This window comes from Prionailurus bengalensis, chromosome E4 (genome assembly GCF_016509475.1).
Source record: "Prionailurus bengalensis isolate Pbe53 chromosome E4, Fcat_Pben_1.1_paternal_pri, whole genome shotgun sequence".
NCBI classification, from domain to species: domain Eukaryota; kingdom Metazoa; phylum Chordata; class Mammalia; order Carnivora; family Felidae; genus Prionailurus; species Prionailurus bengalensis.
The window spans coordinates 20,301,344-20,326,634 of NC_057360.1; the positions used below are offsets into that span (position 1 = coordinate 20,301,344).

The 25,291-nt window shown below is 35.2% G+C and overlaps 2 protein-coding genes across 6 annotated transcripts in view; one reads left to right on the forward strand and one right to left on the reverse strand.

The window, feature by feature from the left end:
- The window catches only part of RALGPS2 (Ral GEF with PH domain and SH3 binding motif 2), a 170,326-nt gene that overhangs the window by 99,871 nt on the left and 45,164 nt on the right, over window positions 1-25,291 (forward strand). The gene's annotated exons all lie outside the window — the stretch shown is intronic.
- On the reverse strand, window positions 245-23,687 carry ANGPTL1 (angiopoietin like 1). Its single transcript, XM_043568132.1, has 5 exons — window positions 22,936-23,687; window positions 16,915-17,760; window positions 4,249-4,442; window positions 2,337-2,607; window positions 245-934 (listed from the first exon to the last, which is right to left on the reverse strand). Exons 1-5 carry the CDS (start codon window positions 22,943-22,945, stop codon window positions 747-749), a joined length of 1,509 nt encoding a protein of 502 aa, XP_043424067.1. The 5' UTR covers window positions 22,946-23,687; the 3' UTR covers window positions 245-746.

A 25,291-nucleotide genomic window follows, 5' to 3' on the forward strand; every position in this document is an offset into this window, starting at 1 on the left:
ATTGGCAGGAGTTCAAGGGGCACACCTGGTTGGCTGAGTTGGTTGAGCATCTGGCCCTTGATGTTGGCTCAAGTCGTGATCTCAGTCATGGGATGGAGCCCCATATCGGGCTCCATGCTCAGTGCTGAGCCTGCTTGGGATTCTGTCTCTCGCCCCTCCCCCATTTGTGCATGCTTTTTCTCTCTCTCTCTCAAAATAAAAGGAAAAGGATTTCGGTCTAACCATTTCATGTCAGAGGCACAAATTGAATTTGAAATAACTTTTATTCAATGCAAAATGTATTTTCTATTGGCAAAACTAGAGTTTTCTCTAATTTCCTGTCTATATTTTTATAAATAAAACGTATTACTTGGCTGAAATTTTAAAATTATTTTTTCTATTGGAAGTTAGAGCAATCTCATAAAATTTTTAAATAAATTGTCTTGAACATGTATTCAATTTTGATTTAAAATAAAGCTAAGATTTGTTATATACTGTGGCAAATATTTACATTTTATAAAACAAACTTTGCCTACGTTTAGTCAATATAATTTTAAAAATAGGATTACGGGTACAAATAATCTTCTGCAGTATATTGAGGAAAGATGAAACTATAGTCATAAATCCCCTTTTACAGTTATGGTAAGTTCATTTAAAACTGTGTCTGTAGCAATGAATTGTGCAAAACAATATACATGTAACATTTACATTTTTAGGAACTGAAAAGGGCAGAGCTCTCTGTCATTTAAGTTGGAGGCGATCTCTCTTCAGTCAATAGGCTTGATCATCATCTGAACTGCTCTCAAAGAGTACGACCCGCCTCGGTATTCAGCCCAAAATATGCCATCTTGGTATTTGCTTCTGTAATGGCCACCTCTGTACCACACTCCGTTTAGGTTAGAATGCGCACAGGCGTTGTACCACCATCCTCCTTTGTGAAAGTGGGCGCAGTTTCCTTTGAGGAAGAAAATACAGTATCAAAGTAAAAGTTTCTCCAAGCGTGGTACTCCATAAACCATGAAAAACTTACTCTACCTTTGGAATAATTTAATTTGAGTTTTTGTTACTGATTTCAGTTACCTTTGTCTTTAGAGTTTTGTTTCTTCATTCTTTTACTGTTGCTGAAGTATCAACTACTTGGAAGATCACTTGAATTGCCTTTTTGACCTTGCCCTTTGCTTGCTTACCATTGCTTTTTTAAATGAAATTAAATTTTAATTTAACAATTAATTAACCTTAATTGTAATTAATTGTAATTTCTGTGTAGCAGGGTAAATAAAACACAAACAGCGTTTGTGTGAGAGAAAGAGGAATAAAATGGAGAATTGGGAAGGAAAGGTATGGAGTTGCTAAAGTAGTAAGTTGGGGAAAATTGAATTCTCAAAAAAGCACAAAATAATGTAAATTAGAATAGCACTACCAGTGGCCAAATGTGTTTCTGTAAATATGGGATATACTTTGGTTATATCTTCCTTTTTCCCTCTTCTGCCATTGTAAACTTAGAGACCTATATACTGCTTGCCAAGATACAGCTGAACAGAAAAACAGATTTTGCAGGGTGATGTCTCTTTATCAGGGCCACAAAACTGGGTTAAAAAGGCAGAAGTATATGAAAACTAATGTGAAGAGTTCTGTTTTCTGGATGGCCTAAATGATTCTTCCTAAACCAAATATTAACTTCTTTGAGTAAAGCTTTTTTGCTGTTGCAGTCCTACTGTTCCCCTTCACGTGAGTGCTAAGAAATGCCTTTACCAAGGCCATGTACCCAAATGGCTTGCTTCCTTTGCTCCCTTCAGGTCTTTATTCAGATGTTACCTTCTCAAAGTAACCTTACTTGACCACTCTGTATAAAATAGCACCCACCCCACCTCCTGCTGCTTATCACTCACTGTTCTCTCACTCCATTTTATTTTTCTTAGAGTATTTGTCACCACCTGACAAATAATTTTGTCTCCTAGAGAATAAGCTCTAGAAGGGCAGGAACTTTGTTCACTGCTGTATCCTTAGCATCTGTTAACAGTGCCTGGCATGTGGTAGGTGATTAGTTAGTAGTAGTTATGAATTTTAGGCATTAGAGAATTTTATTTCCAAAGGAATGAGTGTTTTTTTTCCTCACCACCCTCCCACCCCCAAGTTAGAATGACAGAACCTTATTTTTCACAGAGTTCATTCACACTTTGGGATTGCCTTATAGAAGAGATAACCAGCCTTTCAGCAGCTTATATTCCCTGTGACTGACTCCAAAATTACTTTTCTGGAAAGATTTTTAGTAGTGTCTACTGTAATAGCAAGGTTCTGTGTAATACATAGAAGGTAGTGATTCTACAAAGAATACACTTCAGTTTTTTCTTACTCACCTGCATACATATCTTTATCTCTGTCCAGTGTGGTGAACTGTTTACCATTATGCCACATCATAGAGTCCCCTGCATTTCCCTGGTAAGTTCCCAGACGTAGTCTAAAGAATTCACTTTCAGGTTCCAGGCGAAAGCTGCTATATTCTGCATAGACTTTTTTATCACTCCAGTCTTCTAATTCAATCAACAACTTATAATTATCTTGATTGCTAAGCATATAGATATTTTCCAGTCCAAGCCAATATTCTCCATCAATGTTTCCAAACCCTTTCTGTTAATAAACAAACAGCATGAGTACAAACATAAGTGCAGGGATAGTAAACTTTTTTATAGATAAGTTTCAAACATTTGATGACATAAAAATATTTGCCATTTAAGCAGTAATGTGAATTTCCATTTTAATAGCTCACCTGACCTTTATAAACCCCACATAGTCATTTTTTTTTGTTTTTCTTTCTCTTAGTTTGTCCATATTTATTTATACATCTAGCTTCAAACCTTAGGTATAAGAAAAGGGCAAAACAAAATAAACATTATTCCTAGCTACTAAAAACATTAACTAGTGAACTAGCCAGATTCTTGAAAAGGATTCCTGATCTCTCTCGTACAAAGAGCCAGATTTTTTTCTAAAGGTATATATGTAACTGTCCCCTGCCATAATCAGACAAAAAGGATATCTGACATTTTTATGATCACTCAATAAAAATGATAGTAGAGCAAATTTTCTTCTTTAGCTCTATTATAATTAAATATCAGGATAAAACAGTCATCTTCAAAGTTCCACCTTGGAAAAATTGTAGATTATTTTTTTAAAAATCCATGAACTGTCCTATTTCAGTAAGCATTCACCATTGCAGGTGTGCAGCACGGCCTAAGTTTCGGCAAACCTGATCTTAACACTAAGTGTATTTTCAAGGAGGTTGTGTTGGGGATTTTCTCCCTGGTTACTTGTTTGGAAATTTACACAACTTTTGACATGGATATATTAATGTCTCATTTTTAGCTGCCAGTAAAATGCCACCTAAAAGTGAGTAATCACATGTTACTTCACAGTTTTGAATGAAGTATTAACCATCTAGAAAACATAATCGCACTCATCTGCCATCCTTAGACTGAAGGGTGTATACTATACACTCCTAGCATGATAAACATCGAAATTATTGAGAAATAATTTTGGTCCCATATGTCTGGGTGTACATTACTTCCCAACAGCGCCGTTGTCTGGTGTTAACCAATTTAAAACATGGGGGGGATGATGATCTGAGATAATTTAACCCAGAGAAAGAGTCATTTTTTTAAGTTCTATAGTTTATATTAGTGCTTACATACAACTGCTGATGGGTACAAATGTGATCGTAAACAAAAAAGCAGTTGTCTTCTTAGGAAATGGAATTAGTGGTGGTGCCTGGGTGGCTCAGTCGGTTAAGCATCCGACTCTTGATTTCAGCTCAGGTCATGATCTCACCGTCATGGGATCAAGCAAGCCCCACAGTGGACTATGCTCTGCTCTGAGTGTGGAGCCTCCCTCTGTGCCTCCACTGTTTGCATTCTCTCTCTCTCTCTCTCTCTCTCCCTCTCCCTCCCTCTCTCAAAATAAATAAATAAACATTTTTTAAAAAAAGAAAAAAGAAAATGGAATTAGCAGTAGTCTTTGCTAAGAATTAAATACATGTATAAATGATCCAGACTGAAAGGAGACATTTTAAAGTATATCTCTAGTTTCCTTTTTACCTTTTAATTTTGACTTTAAAACTAGAGATGAGAATTCTCTTTTTTTTTTTTACAAAGGTAGATAGTAAAAAACATATGGATAGTTGTTTCTCAGCTGTGTATCTTACTTATTTCCTAGAATGACTACATTGTAAGAGTTGCTTTGCTCCACCTCTCTCCCAGGTCCGAATCACTGATTTACCTTATAATTTTCCCAGTTTCTGAAGAAGTTGACAGAGCCATCTGTTCTTTTCTGAATAACAGTCCAACCCCCTGGATCCAAACTGTTCTCACACCATAACTGTATTGGTCCATTGCTGTTTTCAGGTTTAATCATATAAATCCCACTGACTGAATGTCCAGCTTCTTTTGCATGCTGACAGTCTTTGAATGGTCCTATAATTAAAATATCATTGATTACCAGGAAACTTACTAGGAATAGAGCCTTACTAAAATAGTTTTAGTCTAGGGTCTTACCTTTATTCTTTCTTTACAATACAACTTTTTATCTATTGTATACACAATACCATAGAAGTTAAAGAAACTAAATAAAGGATTACCCCAGTCCCACTATCTGGAACATTAACTTGTTCCATTTTCCACTGTTCTTAGGAGTCTTTGTCCATATGCATACATTTTTATATTGTTGTAATTCTGACACACATAGAAAATTGAATTCTGTCTTTTAACAAAAAGACCGTTTCCTTGGGACCACAGTCTTCATTCTAGCACTTATAGTAGCTGTAATATACAATTTTTAACATTAGTATATCATTGTTTATTACTCTGTCATTGGATACTGAAGTTCCATCTGATTTTTGCTATTGTAAGGTGCACAAAGTGTCTTCTTATTGGCTTCATTTTTTTCAAATATTTACTTTAAAAATGCTGTGGGATTGATCTGCTAGATCAAGAGGGTGTGAACACTTTTATGGCTCTTCATTGTACCCAGTTTACATTTTCCAAAATTTGATTTCATTTGAACATACTAGTCCCTTAAGGAACTTCGAGAAAACCGCCTACCATGGTCAAATAAGTTTTATTATTGCTAAGTATTATATTACCCTTTTGGAAACTCACAGTGTACATGTACATATTAAAGACTAAGAGGCCCTGAAATAAATCAGAATTTCCCAAACTTACAGAATCTGTTAACTTTTTCCCTCATTCAGTAGTCCATATGAATGCATTTCAGGAATGTTGGCAAAATGCCTTTCTAAAGAATTGTTTCAATTTATATGACTAACAGTAATTTTCTTAGTCTACACAGTGACCCTGTGATCGTTTACAGATGTCCTATAGATGAAACAGTTAACAGTTAACTATAAATGAAACTAAAGTCCTGTATCTTAGAAGGTAATAAACCTTGGACTTAAACCCGTTTCTTTCTAACCCCAGGGCCCATGTTCTGAACTGCTGGCTACATTTGCTTCCGTGTTATTTCATAGGGAGAGAAACGGATTCTCTCCCTGTTTTTTAATCCACTAGTAAGTTCTTCGTATCTTTTAAAATGACAGAACATTTTTGTGAAATACTTTGTAGTGTCTGACTCTTGAACTTGTGATTTCCACATTTTTTTGGATCTAAAGAAAGATTGCTTCTAAGTTTTACTGAACATTTCTTTAGTTGAACCGTTCTCCAGTGTTTTGATCCTTTGTTTTTTTTTTTATAAGGATGTAAAAATATTAAGTGATTCAGAAATAAGAATTACCCCACAGATCTTTTAGAACAACAATAAAAAAGTATAGAAATTCCAGTCATCACATTTTATATTTTACTAGAAATACTTACATTTTGACATGTGCAATTTTTAGAAATTAGGTGAAAATAGAGTTTAGTCAAGTAAAGCTCATACACTATAATGAAAGTAGGGTTGTTGAAATTTTAAGAAATGTGTTATCTATACTGTACCGGTGTATAAAGGGACCCTTTTGGGCTAACTGGGGAAGGAGTCATCTCATTAAATAAATAGTTATACGATTGCATCATTAGAAGAGGTTCTTAGAGACTGAACTCTTTCCTCTAGATTGGTCCTTGAGGATGGAGACTATTTTTGTTTTTCTTCTGACTTTACATTATCAGTGTTTTAACTATTAGTAGGCTATCGGTCATTTTTTTAAGTAAATAAATTAACTTGCCTTCACACTTTAAATACAAGGAAATTGAAAACCACACACAAAATCAATAGATGATATATTTCTCTAGCCCACATTTTTATGTTCTGTTGATATTTCTGTTTCAGACTTTTTGAAATTATGATACAATAACTATAAACACTATACATTACTAGTAAAAAAATCTGAGAACCTGGAAAGACTTAATGCTCCCTTTCTTGGGTTACATTTATTTTAGGTATTGGATTCTTTAATTCTTTTAAAAAATTTGATTCTTTTTTTTGTAGTTTTTATTTCTCTCCTGCAGTTTCTAATCTTGCATTCATTATGAACATATCCTTTAAGCTGTAATAACTACTTTAAAAATTCTTGTCCCTTCTGTTCCTAGTTTGCTGAGAGTTTTTTATCATAATGAATTTTGGGTTTTGTCAGGAGCTTTTATTTATCTACTGAGATAATAGGGTTTTTCTTTTGTTTGTTTGTTAGTAGGTGAATTCTGTGATTATTTTTTAATATTAAACCAACCACCTTATTGCTGGCATAGTCTTGACTTGGTCATATGTATTACTAGTTTTATGTATTGCTAGATTTCATTTGCTAAAATTGTGCTAAGAATTTCTGCTTTCGGGGGCACCTGGGTGGCTCAGTCAGTTGAATGTCCAACTCATGATTTAGGCTCAGGTCATGATCTCATGGTTTGAGATTAAGCCCTGTGTTGGGTTCTGTGTTGACAGCGTGGAGCCTGCTTGGGACTCTCCCTCTCTCTCTGCCTCTCTCTTTCTCTCAAAATAAATAAATTTAAAAAAAAATAAAAAGGAATTTCTGCTTTTATATTCATGAGGATATTGATTAGTCTGTGAAAGCTCATAAATAGGTTCTTAAGGTAGGGAGGACTGTGAAAAAATAATGTTTTGAGCTTATTAGACTGGCCATAAATTTGATCACATTCCATTAAAATTCAGTGTGAATTGTTTTTATATTATCTACCTTATCATTTACTGAATTTAAGTTACAAAGTATTCAGAACTTTTAACACAGTGCTTTAGAGAGTAGTCATCATGAGTAACTTGTTAATTGCCTTCTTTTCTCCTTCATTGCAGACCTTGAAAAAAAAGCAGTTGCTCATGTAATAAATATGTATCTTATTTAATTAATAAATTTAATATGGCTAATCAAAGGTGAATGTACAGTCATTTCTATTGTAGAAAATAATGTATTCCTGAAAAACTTCATGTTCTGTAAAATCTGACACTAAAAATAACAGCAAATATTAGCTGCTAACATACTTTGTATTCAGCTGTTGATGCTTGTGACACAAAACATTAAAATAGCTTGGAAAAAATCCCAATGAACCAACATGACCTCTTTGTTTTACTGATATTATTCTCCTTTTTTATCCGTCACATATGAGCTACTAAACATTTCAGAAGCATGCATTGTAGTCAAGTCAGAGAAGGATAGAGAGGTTGTAATTCAGGTAGGATGAAATCTATGGAATTTTATATGCAGGAGCAAAATTGAAGGAAAAGTGAAGTCTAATTTCCAGGTCCATTCTTAGATTATTTTGTGTAATGCATGATATTATATTCATTTGTTTACTCCTACAACTCCCCATGGGCCAAGACTGTATCTTTTAGTTGTGCATCCATAGTTCAAGCCCACATAGGCACTCAAATATTTGTTGAGCTACATGATCCCTAGTGGGCCACAGTGGTTTCCAGAATTTCCTCAGTTCTGCATTTTTTCCATATGTTTCTTTTCTGCATCTATGATAGGCTAGAAAGTTTAGGCTCAAGAGGTAAAGAAGCAACCATAGAGTTAAGTGGGAAGTGGGGGAAGTGGCAAGCAAAAAGGGAATTCCACTGCAACATGACAAATACTTTGACAGAGTTATGCAGGACAGTTGGGAATACTGGCCAACAAATAACTAACCCAGATTTGCAGAAAAGAGATCAAAGTCTACCTGTATCTAAGCTGAGTTTTGAAAATTGAGTAAGAGCTTGGGCTCGGAGTGTGGGGGTTAGGAGTCTGATCAAGGCTACCCATGAGTAACCTGAGCTGAGAACTGAAAACAGAAGAGAGCTTGAGGTTACAGAGGACTTACAAGTTTTGTATGCCTGAAATGTAAATGGCCAAGGGTGATACTTAGAGCCCTTGAGGTAGACTGTCGAGTTGAAGTTGTCACTTCCACAATAGTCAAGGATATCTGAGGAACATTGCTCTTATCTTAAACTCTATTATAGTTAATGCACACATAAAATGGTCTTGTTGCAGTCCACATAAATATTCCCTCATTTCAGAAATTTGTCTATTCTATAAATGTCACCTTTGTATTGTTTATTTTATGAATGTCATCCTTGTAAATGTTTGCTCTGCACTCATTTGACTATAGTTTTGGCAATTACATTTTATATTTAAGTATATATTCAGAAGTTTGACTTTCACTAGGTTACTTGCATTGCTCTAAAATATTTAGAAACATCAAGGTTTTGAATGTTGACTGAATATTTGTAAAATACCATTTGTTTCTTTTCTGCAACTTAAAAGGCCCTTGGATATTTAAACAAATTGGAGAGTTGTGGGTTTTCTAAATCCAGCTTTGATTTGATAAGACTTCATTTTATGCAATATTAAAATTACCTTTAACTTTAATTTTCAACCCACTTTTTTGGTGATGGCCTTCATATTTACAGTTCAGATGCCTGTTAGATTTAGTTGATCAAAAAGCTTAGGAAAATTTAGTTGAAATCCTTTTCTAGAACATGTGTCTAAAATTAGTGTTCTAGCTACTTTTTTCTCCTTGGTAAAGATAGTTAATATTAGAATTTAGTATTTGTGTTTATTTTTTATCAATAAACCATTAACCTGTCTTAGCCCAGTATATATTGTTGGTCTTGGCAGAAATATTTTTTCATTATTACTTGTATATGTTATTTACTTTCTGCTGTAGAGTTTGATTATAAGACATTCTTCTATTAAGTGTTTTACTGCTTTCTCTTCCACAAAAGTCATTGCCTAATAGGAATTCTTAAATTACTAGAAGAAAAGTAATAGCTTTATTTTTGAGAGGTCAAATTTAACTTGAAGGTTTGCATATGATCGGAAGTAAGTTTACTAACATATGTTTCAGGAATTTGTTCAGAATGGTTCACAAAGGGTATAGACTGGAAGTACCTTTCTTTTAAAATAGGAATTTTATTAACCTTTTTCTTGCATTGAGTAATCTTGAAAGAGTCTTCATCTTTCTTGACACAATTGGATTCTTCTCAAGGCAGGAAACTGGAGTTCTGTACATTGAATTTGAAGGACCAGTCTCTCTCTTCCTCAGTTTATTTGATGATTAAAGTTTGTATAGGGCTAACAAACTCCAGTTAATAGATCTGATTCATAGAAAGAAAAATATTGACCAGTCATGCCACATTATTTCCCAACACGTATTTTTCATTAAGAACCCATATTTTGAACAGAACAGTGGGTTAATTTTTTTTTCATACTTTAAATATACCTTTATTGGGAACCATCTTTAATATACCCATTTTTTTTTCTGTAAAGAAACTATTTAATTGCTTAAAAGGAAAAGCTTTCTTCCCTTTTTGAAGTTGTTGAATTTCTCATTTATTTGCATTGTCCTAATCCTGCTCTTTGTGACAAAAGAAACGGGACAAAAAGGTAATCACTTTAGAGCTTCAAATAATTGGTCATCAAGTAAAATCTTTTGAGAGGTAAACTTTTTAATTGGGTTGTGAGCTAAGTATAAGACAAATACATTCTATAGCATTTCCGAATGGGAAGTTTGGGGCAAATACTTTCTAAAGCAATAATAGATTCTGTCTTCTAAAAATATTAATTACTATGTTTATTAACCTGTAAGTTTAAAATAAAAGTTAGTGGGGCACCGGGTGGCTCAGTTGATTAAGCATCTGACTCTTGATTTCGGCTCAGGTCATGATCTCACAGTTCCTGAGATCAAGCCCCATGTCAGGCTCTGCACTAATTAATAGTGCGAAGCCTGCTTGGAATTCCCTCTCCGCCCCTCCCCTGCTCACATGTGTGCTTTCTCTCTCCCTTTCTTTTTCTCTCTCCTCCCTCAAAATAAATAAAAAGCTTTTTTTTTTAAATCTTAAAAAAAAAATAGGGGCTCCTGGGTGGCTCAGTCGGTTGAGCGTCCAACTTCAGCTCAGGTCATGATCTCGCACTTTGTGAGTTCGAGCCCCATGTCGGGCTCTGTGCTGACAGCTTAGAGCCTGGAGCCTGCTTCAGATTCTGTCTCTCCTCCCCTCTGCCCCTCCCCCGCTTGTGCTCGGTCTCTCTCTATCAAACATAAACAAATGTAAAAAGAAAAACAATTTTTTTTGAATCTTAAAAAATAAAATGGAATTAAAAAATAAAATGCATTTAGCAATCTGAGCTTTTATTTTTGAAATTACTAAAGAATTATAAGTTGTTTCTCATAACTGGTAAAAAAGAATCCTATTCCAATAGCCCCTTTGTCTAAACAGGTTTCTTTAGTTTTTTTTTTTTAAAGTGTTAATCTAAGTATTCCACTGAAAGCAATTGCATCTTTAAAATACACCAATAAGAAGCATTATAAGTAATTAAAAGTTTTATCCACTAAAAAGCGTATTGTTAGTTTCTAATGCCTGCTTTTTATGTTTAACTTTTTAAGCTTACCTTTTATGTTCCCATACATGGCAAAGCAAGGCACATGTAGGGGAGGGCACAGATAAATGGAGTAATTAATGATGGTCAGACCATACATACACCAAGTGTTTTCATATGCATCACCTCACAAATTACCATAACAATCTTTCTTACAAAAGAGGCAACAAAAAAGCCTTGCCAGAATCCCAAGTTTCCTGATAGCTATGCTCTAATACGCTGTGAAGGAACTTTCTCAAATCCATTTGTTTACAAGGAATAAACCTATTTTTATAAATACACCATTTGTAAAAGAGCAATGTTTTCTTTTATAAAAGACTAACCCAAAATGCCATCAGTGAATAACATTAACGGTTAAGAATTTTATTGATAGCAGTTTGCCAGGTGTGCAGTTATATTCCCAAACATTTTGTTTTAACGGTAGAGGGAAGGTAATGTTTCTGGAGATAATTAATTTTAATCTAACAGAGTTATTGCATTATTTGCGTTGATTTCATAGTAAGTTTGTTCTTTGGAGGTACATTTTTCTTATAACCTAAAATATAAAATTGTCATTAAAACACCTTTTTAGAAGAATGGTGGTAAGATAAACACAACGAAGTTTACCAACTCATCATCTTAAATGTACGGTTCATACCTTCTCTTTATTGTGCAGCCAGTCTCCAGAACTCTTTTCATCTGGCAGAACTGAAACCCTTTATCCATCAAACAGACTTTCCTATTCTTCCAGCCACCATTCTGCCTTCTGTCTCTGCACATTTGACTACTGTAGGCACCTCATATTAGTGCAGTCATACAGTATTTGACTTTTTGTGACTGGCTGAAACAAGTTTAATGCATATGCATTATACATTTAGAGACTTTAGAATTCTAGACTATGTACCTACATGTAGTGTACGGTTATTAAGAACATCTTGTTGCCAGAAGTATATGTAAGTACAGAAGAACCATCCATCTTTGCCCTTTTTGTCCAAGTACCGAAAAAGCTCAAACATATTTTCCAGTCTGATAAGAATACTGTGAACAAAGATTTTAGTACCTTATATATAAAGAAAATAGCAAGTCTGTTTATTGTTGCTCAGAGTAATTTATATTTTATATTTTATTTATTTATATTTATTTATTTTTTTTATTTATTTATAATTATATATAAATATATAATATAAATATATAAATATATATATAAATATATATAATAAATATAAATATAATAATATATATAATAAATATAATATATAATAAATAAAAATATAATAAATATATATTTATAATATATTAAAAATATAAATTTATTTATATTTATTTATATTTATTTATAATTATATTTTATAATTTATATTCTATGATAGATAATTAGAACTAGAAAGAATATTAGAATATTAGAATATTAGAACTAGAATATTAGAACTAGAATATTAGAATAGAATATTAGAACTAGAAAGGGATGTTAAAATTGTCAGGTCCAGCAAGCACTCTCATTGTACAAGTGAGAGAACAGGACAGTCAGGCAAAGTGACTTACCCAAGGTCAATAACAAAGATAACAGGCTTTCTTAACTCTGTGCGCTTTCCCTTATATGTTCATTAGTGTTCTAATGAACATTCTTACGGTGTAGCTAATTGTTCCTTGGATATCAAAGACCAACATTTATAGAATGAAATAAGTAAAAAGTTAATGTTTACTTATAATAACAAATAGTGAATAGCAGAAAAAATGATGTGTGCCCTTAATTTTACATTAGGGATTAGTTTATTAAGGATATAAACACCATTGTTTTATTAAAGCAGAGGTCTTTCAAATGGGACTTTTGATATGCTAAATCCCTAACATGGGATTTAATTCTGAAATAAAAGATTTTTCTTACACTACAGCTCAGTGTATAATAAAATCTAGAAGTGATACAGCTCATTTTGTGTAAGCATTTTTTAATGTATCAGTGTATGAATATATGAATAATAATTTCTTCTAGAACTGATACCATCCAGTTAAGATTCAGCACTCACAGAAAATACTCCATGGTGTTCATCTCCGTACCTACGTGGCTATACCTTCCATCAGTTAAAAAAAAATTCTACACACTTCAGTTATATTTATTTATATGTGATAATGTATAAACTATTATGCTGATAAATTGCGAACATTAAAAGCTTACCTAAAACATACACTTTTTAAAAGAATATCAAAAATATATACGTATTTTTTTCTTTCTATACCCAGTGGATCATTTTGTACACATCTTTGCTTTGGAAATCACAGGGTGTGGGGATATTAGTAATGATCGTCATTTACCTAACATAATGGTGTTCTAGCCTGTTGTTACTGAGTGTTAAAACAATATAAACTGAATGAATCCTGATATCTATATTCTTAACAGGCTGTTAGTTAATACAGCGTTAATACATTGTTAGTGCAATGTATCAAAAGTACTTTCATGAAGGTCTTTGGAATGAAAACTTTAAGAAGCTCTGTAAAAATGTAGTAACAAGTTAGCCAACATTTATTTAGCATCTGCAAGTGAGAGACAATATCCATCTACTAGGAAGGAGCTTATATTATAGTTAGAAGACATTTTATTTAGATGTGTATATAAGTACTATATGTACCTGTAAAGATAACTGATGATTCAAGAGGGAGTATAAGGAATGTTGTATATACTTTATGTCACAGAGAAAAGAAACATTTGTGGAAAGAAGCAATCACTTTAAGCCTGAGGAAGTCAGCAAGGACTTTAAGGAGGAGTTGCTATTTTATTTTATTTTATTTTATTTTATTTTATTTTATTTTAGTCTGAGCCTTATAATTTGATAGGCAGAAAGCATGGAAAATATTTCAAAGACAATGAGTTGATTCATTTTATTGAAACAGATGGTTTTTATGAAGGAACTTAATAGAAGGAAAGCTAAAGAAGTAAGATTGTTTTGAGGAGGAAATTGTTCTTACCCAGGCTAAGCAAAATGCACATTTTCTGTGTGTCATATGGAACTGCTGAGCAGAAGTGTGATGTGATCAAAGTGGTAGTTTCAGAAGATCTGTTGGCAATATAGAATATATTTTGATAGAGAGAAAATGGAGTTAGGCTAATTGACAAGCTATTACACCATTTCTAGTAAGAGTTAACATTTTGACTGCCAGGCACTGTTCTAAGTACTCCTCAAATGTTAAATTCTATGAGGTAAGTACATTTATTATCCCCCATTTTACAGATGAGGAAACCGAGGCACAGAGCAGTTTCGCCCCACCTTCACCCCACACCCTGAGGTTACACGGCTGATAACCCAGAAGTCTATCCTCTAGCTGCTGCCATAGATAATTGGGAGCTAAGTTAGAGTTCTGGCTCTGAATAGAAATGAGGGACAAGTCCACGAATGATGGAAAAGCAGCAGGGGTAGAACTGAGCTGACTGGGTATGTGGGGCAGGAGGCAAGTGTCAGAGATGGGCCAAACAAATTCAGAAATAGGGAGTGATGGAAATCAAAACAGAGAAATCAAAATCAAATGACCCACCAATCTTACTAATGGGAATTTATCCTAAGGATATAATCATAGAGAAAGAAAAAGAACAAAGTTATTTTTTAAAGCTGCAAGAATACTGATTACCATGTTTAACAGGAAGGGCAAATAAGAAAGACTTGAAGGCTATTACCAAAGTGTTGGTTAACTTTTGTTTATTTCTGTTTGCTTTTTGTCTGTAATGTTTGTTTATTTTTTGGAGAGAGCACAAGCGGGGAAGGGGCAGAGAGCAGGGGACAGAGGATCCAAAGTAGGTTCTGTGCTGTCAGCAGAGAGCCCGATGAGGGACTTGAAACCTGAGCCAAAGTCGGACGCATAACTGACTGAGCCCCCCAGGCGCCCCTGTTTATTTCTATTGGCTATTTAGCGAAACTTTCTTAAAAACTTGTTAGTATTTTCTAGATTTTCTTCGGTAAATATGTATTACTTCTGTAATAAGTTACTTATTTTAAAAGGAAAATGCTAGCTTGGGGAAAAGATTATTTTAAGCTTTAGTCATTCATTCACTCATTCATTTATTCCTCAAATATCTATCATAGTGCTTAAAATATGCTGAGCACAATGTGCCAAGACTTGATCCTACCTAGATGTTCGATTTCTTACTGTTGAATACTGAGAGTTCTCTTTTTTTTTTAATGTTTGTTTATTTTTTTAGACAGTGAGAGTGGGGGAGGGGCAGAGAGAGAGACAGACACACAGAATTTGAAGCAGGTTCCAGGCTCTGAGCTGTCAGCACAGAGCCAGACACGGGGCTCGAACTCATGAACCATGAGATCATGACCTGAGCCAAAGTCGGATGCTTAACGCACTGAGCCACCCAGGCGCTCTTTTTTTTTTTTTTTTTTTTTTTTTTTTAAAGTAGGCTTCATACGCTGCATGGAGCCCAACACAGGGCTCTAACTCACCACCCTGAGATCGAGAGTCAGTGGCTTAACCAGCTGAGCCAGCCAGGCATCCCCCAGCTAGATGTTTGAGACAGTAAAATGAAAAGACAGTTCACTTTCTTCCAGAAGCATTCAGTCTACCAGGAGACCAACATGCAAACAACTCTAGTGTAATGTGATAACAGAAAACATGTTCAAGGCAAAGTCAGCAGTTTGGGGAAAGAGCCATTTAGATGTTTGTTGGAATCTGGGAATGTTTAATATTTAAGGTATTATTTTACTTAAGCCTTAAAATCTGCCAGGTCAAGAGAGAAACTGGGAGAAGGCATTTCAGGAGAGGAAGCAGCACCATGTGAGGTGATGGTAGAACATCCAGATGCAAACACTGAGCATTGGTTAGAATTTGGAGGGAGAGCCCCAGGCAGGAGTCGTCTGAGCAGTGGTGATACTTGGCGGCCTTGAAGGTGTGTGAAACCTGCAAAACAGAGTATCTTGAGGAAAACTTTTTTAAATATAGAGAAGGAAGGAGGTGCAAATGAAGAGTTTAGAGAAGTAGAAGAGTCAGAATATTCTGAAGTGGAGCCCCAAGAAAGCAGTGGGGTCCACTGCTGCAGAGACATACTTTATGACATACGCAGTAGTCACTCCATAGTCTACGTACATTTTTATGTACTGCCTTTTCAGTAAGTGAATGAACTATTTATTTAATCTTTTTACTTTGGGGCATTTGGACTTTTCTTTCCACTCTAAGGAAACAAATCAACTTCTAAAGAATTCAAGAGAATGCCTTATGGCAAAATGGTTGCAGGGGTAAAATAAATGTAAAATATTCAGAAAATTAGCAGTGAGCTTACTAAACTGAAATAAAGATGAATTATTTATCTTTGTATTCTGGCCACTTAGATCGGTGACCAATACTGAAGGGAAAGAGGAAGGGAGGGAGGGAGGGAAGAGGAATGGAAGAAGGAACAAAATTAAGAAATAGAGGTAGGGATAGTGGGATCAATTTTAGGTTTTGTTTTGTTTTGTTTAACCATAGTGAAAATGTAATTATACGTATGTGGGTATAAGATACAAATTGTAGTTTGTTTAGCCCTGGAAAATAGAAGGGATACCTTTTCCTCTTAACACTGAGGGCAAGAAGGCATGGGTGTTGTGTAGATGTTTCCAAAATAGGGAAGAAACAAGGAACCTAGGGCCTGAGTAGACTTCATCTCAGTGCAGGAGTAGATGACACATTTCTGAGAGCAGAGGTAAGGAGGAGGTGTAATTAGAGGCTTAAGGAGAGTGAAAGCAAATTTTTAAATGTTCCTTTTGGAGAGGAGGAAAATGGGGAGAGCAGCAAGAGGTAAACAGAAGGATTGCTGAGCAGCTAGATGATCTAGCTGGAGGCTGATGGGGGGTTGTAGAGGTTAGAAGTGGATTATGGACTCATTCCTGTCTTAATGCTGGTAACTTAGATTGTGAGAATTTGGATGGAAGACAATACTTTTCTCACAGAATACTCTGTTTTTAGAAACTCTTAGACTCAGACCTGAGAGATGTATTTAAGTTCAATTCTTGATTAATAGAAAACAAAAATGTTTGTGTATCATTACATCACCAAAATGAAGAGTAAGCCATTTATTGTGTGCATTATTTCACAAACCGTAAAACATATTAACCTCATGCTTCCATTTTTAACGGTAAGAGGTAACTCACCTTCATTGATGAACGTTACTGGTGGTATCTTGAGAGGACTTTTGGTGGAAGAAGTCCCCAGATCGGGTGGTGGCATTAAATCCCTGGGATAACCTGGATCCCTCTGTATCTCATTACCCCCCAGCAGTCCAGGAGTATACGGATGACTGTTAGGAATATGTTGTGGCACCACCTGGACAAGAGGAGGAGACACATGGGGGTCTTGTCGGGAAAATATCTTCAAGCACTGTTCTTCCAGCAAAGTGATCATCACAGACTGGTTATTGACGAGATCAGTCAAGGAAGCATATTTCACCTCTAGTTCCCTGTACCTTGTTGCCATCTTCAACATTTCTGTAGTGACATTGAGGATTTTATTTTCCAACTGGGAAAGTTCAAGTGAATTATCCCTCTTACGGATAATCTCGTGTAATAGCTGCATATAGAGTTGAGTAACACGGGAGTTCATGTTCCGGCTTTCTTTTCTCAGCAGCTTTACCTCATTTACAATGTTTCCATCTACATCCACCACCAGCTGCAGGACATCTATCTCCCGCTTCTGCCTGGAGAGCACATCCTTCAGGTTTTCAAGGTCCATCCTGGTGATCATATCTTTAATAGTACTTGCATCTTGCCCTTTGGTATTGACACAAATTGGCCCCGTAATTTTTTGTTCAGGCACCAGGAATGTGTATGAACATTTCTTTGCTTCCTCTTTACCATCTGTGGCACGAGGGTATCTCCTCTGGGTTATTTTTTTTATTTTGAACTGTCCTCCTCTGCAATGTCCAATGCCCATTAGTAGGAAGAATAACACACTTAGGGTCCAAATAAAAGCCTTCATTTTGAAATGAGGTTGTATAAAGTCTTTGTAAAAAAAACAAACCAGTGAAAGAAAAAAAAAGTAAAAAGAATTAATATTAACCTACTTTTAAAGTCAGTAATGTAAAAAAAAAAATGGAAAAAACCGAGTATCTATTGGTGTTATTAATTGGGCCAGAATTAATTTTATTAATTTGTTAAATCCAACACCACGATGCCTTTGCATTTGTTTAGGTTTCAGAGAATAACTCTCCCAACTATCACCTCACTGTAATACTTTTTCTTCCCCAGCTCAGTGCACACATTTTGGTGAGTGCCCACTGTTTGCAATGGCATACTATTAGTGTTCTTGGGTGCTTTGAGACCCTAATAAGACACTTTTCTTACCCTTGAAAAGCTTACTCTACTGTCTTAAGACTCTGAAAATGATACACAATGTGTATAAGGCATTAATTAAAATATTCTTCCCTAACTAGTATTAAAGCTAATAGCAAGTGACTTTACTAGTCATTATTTTATATGTATATTCGGTTTTAGTTAAATTGGCCCTCTCTAATAAATATCTTTTTTATCTATCAAAGAAACATTTTGAGGCAAATCTCAAACCAGAAAGTTTTGGCATCATATTTTTAGTTTTTGTAGCATGTCCTTTTAGGATTCAAGACAAGTTGAAGAATGAGGGAATGTTTACAGTCATTATTGTAGGTGATTATGTTTTCTAAACCATAATTATATATATGTTCTAAGTTTACGTATGATTTAGCAGGTTCATTCTTCTAACAGGTTCTACTGACCTGTATTTTAGTAAAATTTCAATAATTTTCTTTAACCATTACCAAGGAAAGAAACTCTATATTTGAATATGATTGTTAGGGTTGGAAAGTGCCTTAGAGACCATCTCATTCAAGAACTTCTTTGCACCTGGGACGCCTGGGTGGCTCAGTCGGTTGAGTGTCTGGCTTCGGCTCAGGGCATGGTCTTGCAGTCCGTGAGTTCAAGCCCCCCATCAGGCTCTGTGCTGGCAGCTCAGAGCCTGGAGCCTGCCTCTCTCTCTCTCTCTGCCCTTCCCCCGCTCACATGTGCTCTCCCTCTCTCTCTCAAAAATAAATAAACATTAAAGAATAAAAAAGAACCTCTTTGCACCCATGTGCATGTTGAAGGCCCAGACCACACAAATAGATAGTATTAGAACCCAGTCAAGAATTCAGGTTCCCCAGCTCCTCAGTCAGTGTTTATAGCAGTGGCACGTATTGCTGACATGTGTGCTTGAAATGTTTCAATTTTGCTGTGACAGAGAAATTCTTGTCCCTTATAATGCAATTTCTGTAGAAACACTAGAGGAAACATTAGAACTCGCTCTACGAACCAAAGCTGCTTCTTTCTCACAAGTTCCCTCCCTAAGGAGTGGTGGCAGCAGAACGGGTAGGATGTGCCACTCTGTCGGGTGCGTCAGCAGGCTGAGCGGCACATGGCCCACCTTCCCTCTGTCACAAGCTCGATTCCTGCTTGCTGGTTTTGAAGGACACCAGCGGATACACTAAGAACTCTAGTGTACCACTTCCCACCCTACTTCTTGTGTTTTGATTTGAGAAGTCAGGTCCCAAGTTGTTTATGCCTACGATTAATAATAGCAATGCAGTAATAACAGTCATTCATACTTACGGGGCGCTTGGCATTATTTTAAGCGCCTTTACATGCGTTAAGTCCATTACTTGTAACTACAACCCTCTGAGGTAGACTGTCACAGTCCTCATTCTCAGCGAAAGACTAGCATCTGGAAATTAAGTACCTTACCCAGAGTCACACAGCTTCTAAGAGATGGCACCAGAGTTTGAACGTAGGCAGAGACTCCACAGAGTTCATTGCAACATATTCTATTCTATTTTCTATCCCCAATACCGTAACAGTCCCTCACATTTATGTAGTGCTTAATACATGTTAACAATATATTTGCATTCACAACAACACTGAAATAAATGTATACCACTTTACACAGAGATAAAGTACCAGAGAAGCCAACACTGGCATTCAAATGAGATTCTGATCTTCTCCTAACTTTGCTAGACCTGTGTTTTTTATCCTAGTCGTGGTGTTACTACAGAGGAGCCTTAACTTTGTGTCTCTCGTTTTTCAGTCTTTTCCTGGTGTGTATCTCTTTACATTGACCCATCGCTTATTTATGAAAAGGTATTTGGGAATCATTTTTGTTAGGCTCTGTTTCCATCATTTTTCTATCCCAAGCTTTTCTGCTGTCATTCCTTTTCCTCTGTATGTGTTGTATCAGTTGGTATATATCTAACTTGTAAGTATGAACCCTCCCCCAAAATAAAGGTTATTATTAAAATCAGTGAAATAAGGACTCTTTGACTTGCAGTTACAAAGATGACCACTACTTTTTAAAACCATGTCTCCTTTGGTGTTTTGAAGGTGGAGTGAGAATGAAAATAAGCAAAGGGTGGAGTGTGGAGTATTTTTCTGTTACTAACGTAAGATAGGAGGAGTGAGCATAATAGTATTCCTGATTTATATCAGAGGCCTTCTCTTGCTAACTGATCATCAAAAGCACACTTGGATGAATACTTTTAGTTTTTTGTTTTTATATTTTGCCTCGGACATGAGTAGAAAATTTAGACCTTAAACATCATCTGTCTGTTTTATAAGAGAAGGACTGCTATTGTACTAGAGTTCCTTATGCCAAAAACCAATAAAAGATTTCTTGCTATATTTGCAGATTCATGGAATTTAGATGTGGTTTATTTTAAAAACTGAGGACAGTAAAGTAGAAGCCGTCAGCCTCCTGGTTCAGATGTATAGTATTTCTCCTGCATAGTTAACTTAGCTAGTCCTCAAGTTCACTCATTTCACTTTAATAATAGAATGGAAACTCTTAGATCATAAAATTATTTAAGTAATCTATGACATAAGCTACCAAAACAAGGGAAATTCAGAACCTATCATGAAACTTCCAAACAAGTAGAATTTCATAAGCAGTATTCTGATTTGAACAGCTTGTGTTTCCTACCAGACACAGATTTGTATAGAACAACTAAGAACATATAATCCAAGACTGTTATTGTGACTTTACATCAGTGTTGTCATGAAAGAACAAAAACGTGAAAAGTTGAAATAGCAGTATGTTCTGCCTTAGCTCTTTGTGGGCTCCTATACGATTAAGTCGTAAGATAAATCCTTGTGTGCCATGAGAGAATCTGACCTAAGTAAGTATTTAAAGGAGGCAATTAAAGGTTTCTTTTAAGCAGATATAATTCCCTTACCCTTATTATAAAAGTAATGACTTAGTTGTCACATAAAGAAGAATAAGGAGCCACATTTCTTAAGTAAGTAGACTAGCTACGTCATGAGTGAAGAACTGGTTTTAAAAATACATTTACTACTACATTTTCTGAAAACTTCAGTATTTCCCCACCACGTTCAGTTTTAAAAGTGAAAGATCTATAAATCTGTGTTACCTCATAAAACCTTTCTGTATATGTTAAAATTTTCCTAGGTCCCAAGAGAATGTTATAAATTAGTTACAGTATACTTAAGTTTAAATCTGTGCCTTTGCTTGGTTGTTTTTAGGAAAAAAAGAAAAAAAGTCTTCCATGCCTTGGGTTAATTTTATTAGTACTGTTTCTCTTCATAGTTGCTACATTTGCCAGCTAGTAGAAGAAATAAAAATAAGGATTTACTTCCTTTCAGATGGTAAATGCATAGAGGCATTTAACTGGTTATCTCACGCACCGAAAATAGCATGAGGCAACGAACCTAAATTTATGAGGCACTGAAGATACCTTAGGTACTTCTAGATTGTGAATTATATTCTGGGAAAAGACTTGAGAACAATCTCATCCCCTGGAGACATCTAAGAAAGGGATAGTTATCTGTGTGTTTGGGGTTTCAGATTAAATGCTTGCCTAAGGACTCAGTAAGAAATGAGGTTGAATGAGGTCCTGCACTTTTCATAGCAAAAAAACCCAACAACAACAGAAAGAGAGATGAGAGTATTTCAGATGCAGTATTGCATGGACATGTTATCAGTTTCTTGTAAAATATGTTTAACAGAGATCCTCCCAGGATTTAGAGTTTGAATCTTTAAGGAAAAGACATGTAAGTAAAGTTGAAGAAATCTTAGCTTTACAATTATTTGCTTGTTGAAGATTCTTACCATTTAATGCCTTTAGTTTTTTAAAAGAACAGAAAATCCCCAAATCATAAAAAACTTAAGTGTCTTTGATGTTAAAGCTAACTATTGGTAACTAGTAATTTTATTTTTAACAGTTCTTTCTCATAATACAATTAAACAAAGCCCTCAGGTAGAATATTGAAAGAAACCTCATATGTATGGTTACCAAAATTATGTCTATCTAAAAGTATTATATATTTTTGGTCTTTTAATCATGTATTTAAGTAATTGGTTCTTCTGGGTTCTTATTTTCTACTGTTACTGCTGACTACTTAATACTTCTGTCACATTTTATTTTTTTCCTTAATCCTAATCTGTAAAGTTTTAGGTTTTTTTTGTGTGTCAATAACTTTGCTTTTTTAAGTAATTCTAGTTATAGCAGTTTTAATGTGTGTGACCCAAGTTAAATTCCTGTTGCATGTAAACCTGGAAAGTTAGTTACAATTTTGAGTTTTTGCAAGAGATACCATAGACTTACCTATAATCTTTACAAAATTTCTGCTTCATATTGGGTTATGCTATAACTGGGGAATTGTTCTAAAGCCTTTAAGTTAATTTTATATGTTCTTAGCTGTGTTTTGTAGCTATACTTTAAGATCTCTAACAGTGTGCATAAACTTACACACTATAACTGCAGGAAGAGAGACTCATGTTTACAGCTGTTTTCTTTTGTTTGTATCCCTTTGTTTTTACTCACTGTGTTATCAGCCTTATACATTTAATCTGTTACTTGTTAAAATTTCTTTCTAGTGTCACTAAAGCACTTGTTCTCTGAAACCAAGCACGTATCTACCGATGTGTAAGCATATACACCAAATGTTATTAAAGTGAACCTCATATAATGCATCAATCACCACAGAGTATGTACATAAGGACCAGTTTTTACATAAAGGTGCAAAAGAAAACCTTTTTCAGCTAAGATAAATTGTAGTGTATTTATAAATTCTTTGTTTAATAAAAGATTTTGAAATTTCTACAAATATAAAATTTTGACATACAGAATTTTTAAATAAAAACAAGAAATATTAAAATACCTTTATGCATCTGTTGATAAAGCAGACCCAGAAACTTGCTGCTCTTATTCTCGCTTTTAAAAATCAGTGTAGAAGTTTGTTCATCTGTGACTTTAATGGCAATTGCATTTTTGTTTTGGACCGTTGAATCCAAGCTGTAATAACGAACTTCTTTTTCTTCTTACAACACTCATCAATTGAATTTGACAAGCCACCTATGTAATTTTAAGTAGTATAGTGGAAGTTCTGGTCTGTGGGCTGTCGTTAATCCGGCAGAGAAAGCATTGTGGCTTTGCTCTGTCTGCCACATGGAGAAATGCAGTAACCAGCTGCAGCTGACCCAGATTGTATATACAGTACCCTTGAATAGTGATTCCCTCTCTTTCTCAGTAAACTCAAGTTCAGCCCACATATTACGTCACCAAAAAATTGCTGGAGACGAGGGGGGGAAAGTCTCCTCCTTAGGATTTCCTCTCTGTAGCCTTAAATAGGGGTGGGGGTAGTGGGATCAGCAGGAGGTTGAATAGCTCCGAACAAGGAGAGACTGTGTGCAGGTTGAAGGAAGGGCACCATCTGGAAACAAACTATCATAGTTCAGCGGGCAATTATAAAACAAACATTTTAGTCTGCTGGCCAGAGATCTTTTAACTCGAATACTGAAAAAATAGTACTCAGCTTCTCAGAAATAGTAGCAGGCTGATAAGTTTGTTTTTTGTTACAAAGAACGAGCATTAGACCTTGTCAGGAGGCAGCCACCTAAATAATGTAATACTCTCTATAACCTAGCAGGATTTTTAAACATTTTACTAAGTTGTCATTTCAGAAGATTTTAAACTTATAAGAAACTTGATGTTGTTTTGATGTACCTCACTGTGTAATGTCACTTAAGATAAAACTGCTCATACACATAATTACTAAAAATAAGTGGAAATCTATATATAAAATTAAGAAATTTAATACTTTTAAAGATTCTGATTTTCTATAATGTCATAGCCTCCTATTCTAACAACATGACCCTTCTTGTCTGAATAAGGTTATTCTTAGTAGTTGATGTTTTGAGATTTAAAAGCAAACATAACCCTGGCCAGAGTGAGGGAAAAAAGAGAGTTCTGACTCCCCACAGGCTATGTGAATTTAGACAAGTCAAGAGAGAGAATTAGTAACTGTTCAGTACTCACTGTGCTATTATATTTCATTAAACCAAGAAATGTTAAGTAACTCAATAGCTAATGAAACAAAAATTTAGGCATCTTAACTGATTTGGCTTAGTACTTCACTATTAAGTAGTAGAACTGGGATTTGAATCTAATTCCAAAGCATTATGCCACACTGTCTCTCCTTGGATTCTGTAATTGCTGATTGCTGCTTCTAGATAAAATTTGGGGGGCTTCTAGTTTCCATATTACCATGTGCTTTTCCTTCCGTGTTGCCTTAGCTTGAGCTATTTTTTCTTTCCTGATAGATTCTACCATCATCTCTTTGTCGATCCACACTCTTTAAGTCAGCCTAGGTTCAAAATAAATAAAGTCAACCTAGTGTCTGCCTCTTTCACAGAATTGTTTCTTTAAATTCCGTCGTGCACCTATGTCTATCGGGGGTTGCAAACTCAAGGGTCTACAAAGACATGCTCACAAGAATGAAGCAAGTCATGTAAGTAAATGAAGTAAACCAAAAGTCAGATAACAAAGGAAAATGAGGGCTAGGACAAACTGGCATCCTTAAGGTTAGTACAGCGGGGTCTGCACCCTTCCCAGCTGTACCTCACTGTTGCCACATCTCCCCATTTTTAGGAATAGATGGACTCCCAGCTTCTAACCTCTGGTTTATGTTACATAATACATTACTTGATCATTTAGCGATCCTGTTGTATTCACTAATAGCTTAATCTGGGGAAAATATCAGATAGTAAATTTCTCCTGAGGCTTTTTACTTGAGTCCTTTTGAACTTTCTAACTTTAACATTAAGTAATATCACTAACCAAAGTAGGAAATGGGATTGTCAGGTGTGGCCGGACAAATAATAATTAATTCGGCATGTTTAAATTGAAAATGAAAGCTAGGAGTTCAGTTCTAAAGAGAGACTTGGAAAGTCATCAGCAAAAGGTGATGGCTGAGGCTACAGAAGTAAAATAATCCAGAAAAGTACATGCAGAGTGAGAAGATTAATGACAGAACCCTGGGGAACACCAGCTTCTAGAGAACCTTGAAGAAAAAGGAGAGTGGACAGAGTGTGGGAAGGTAGGAAGGCTCAAGCCAGTAAAGCCAGTAAAGACCAAGGAACAAAGGGAATGATAAAAGTCCTGCTGCGACACTAATAAGCAGCAGGAGGAGACCAAGAGAGACATGTAAGGATTTCATAGTGAGCAGGTCTCTTAAA

Bases quoted from the DNA above. Each gene is read 5' to 3' on its own strand.
- ANGPTL1 (XM_043568132.1), bottom strand. The intron at 4,443-16,914 runs GTGAGTTACCTC...TTTTAATTATAG, and splicing joins AGTAACGTTCATCAATGAAG to GACCATTCAAAGACTGTCAG. The intron at 935-2,336 runs GTGAGTAAGAAA...TCTTCCTCAAAG, and splicing joins AGATAAAGATATGTATGCAG to GAAACTGCGCCCACTTTCAC.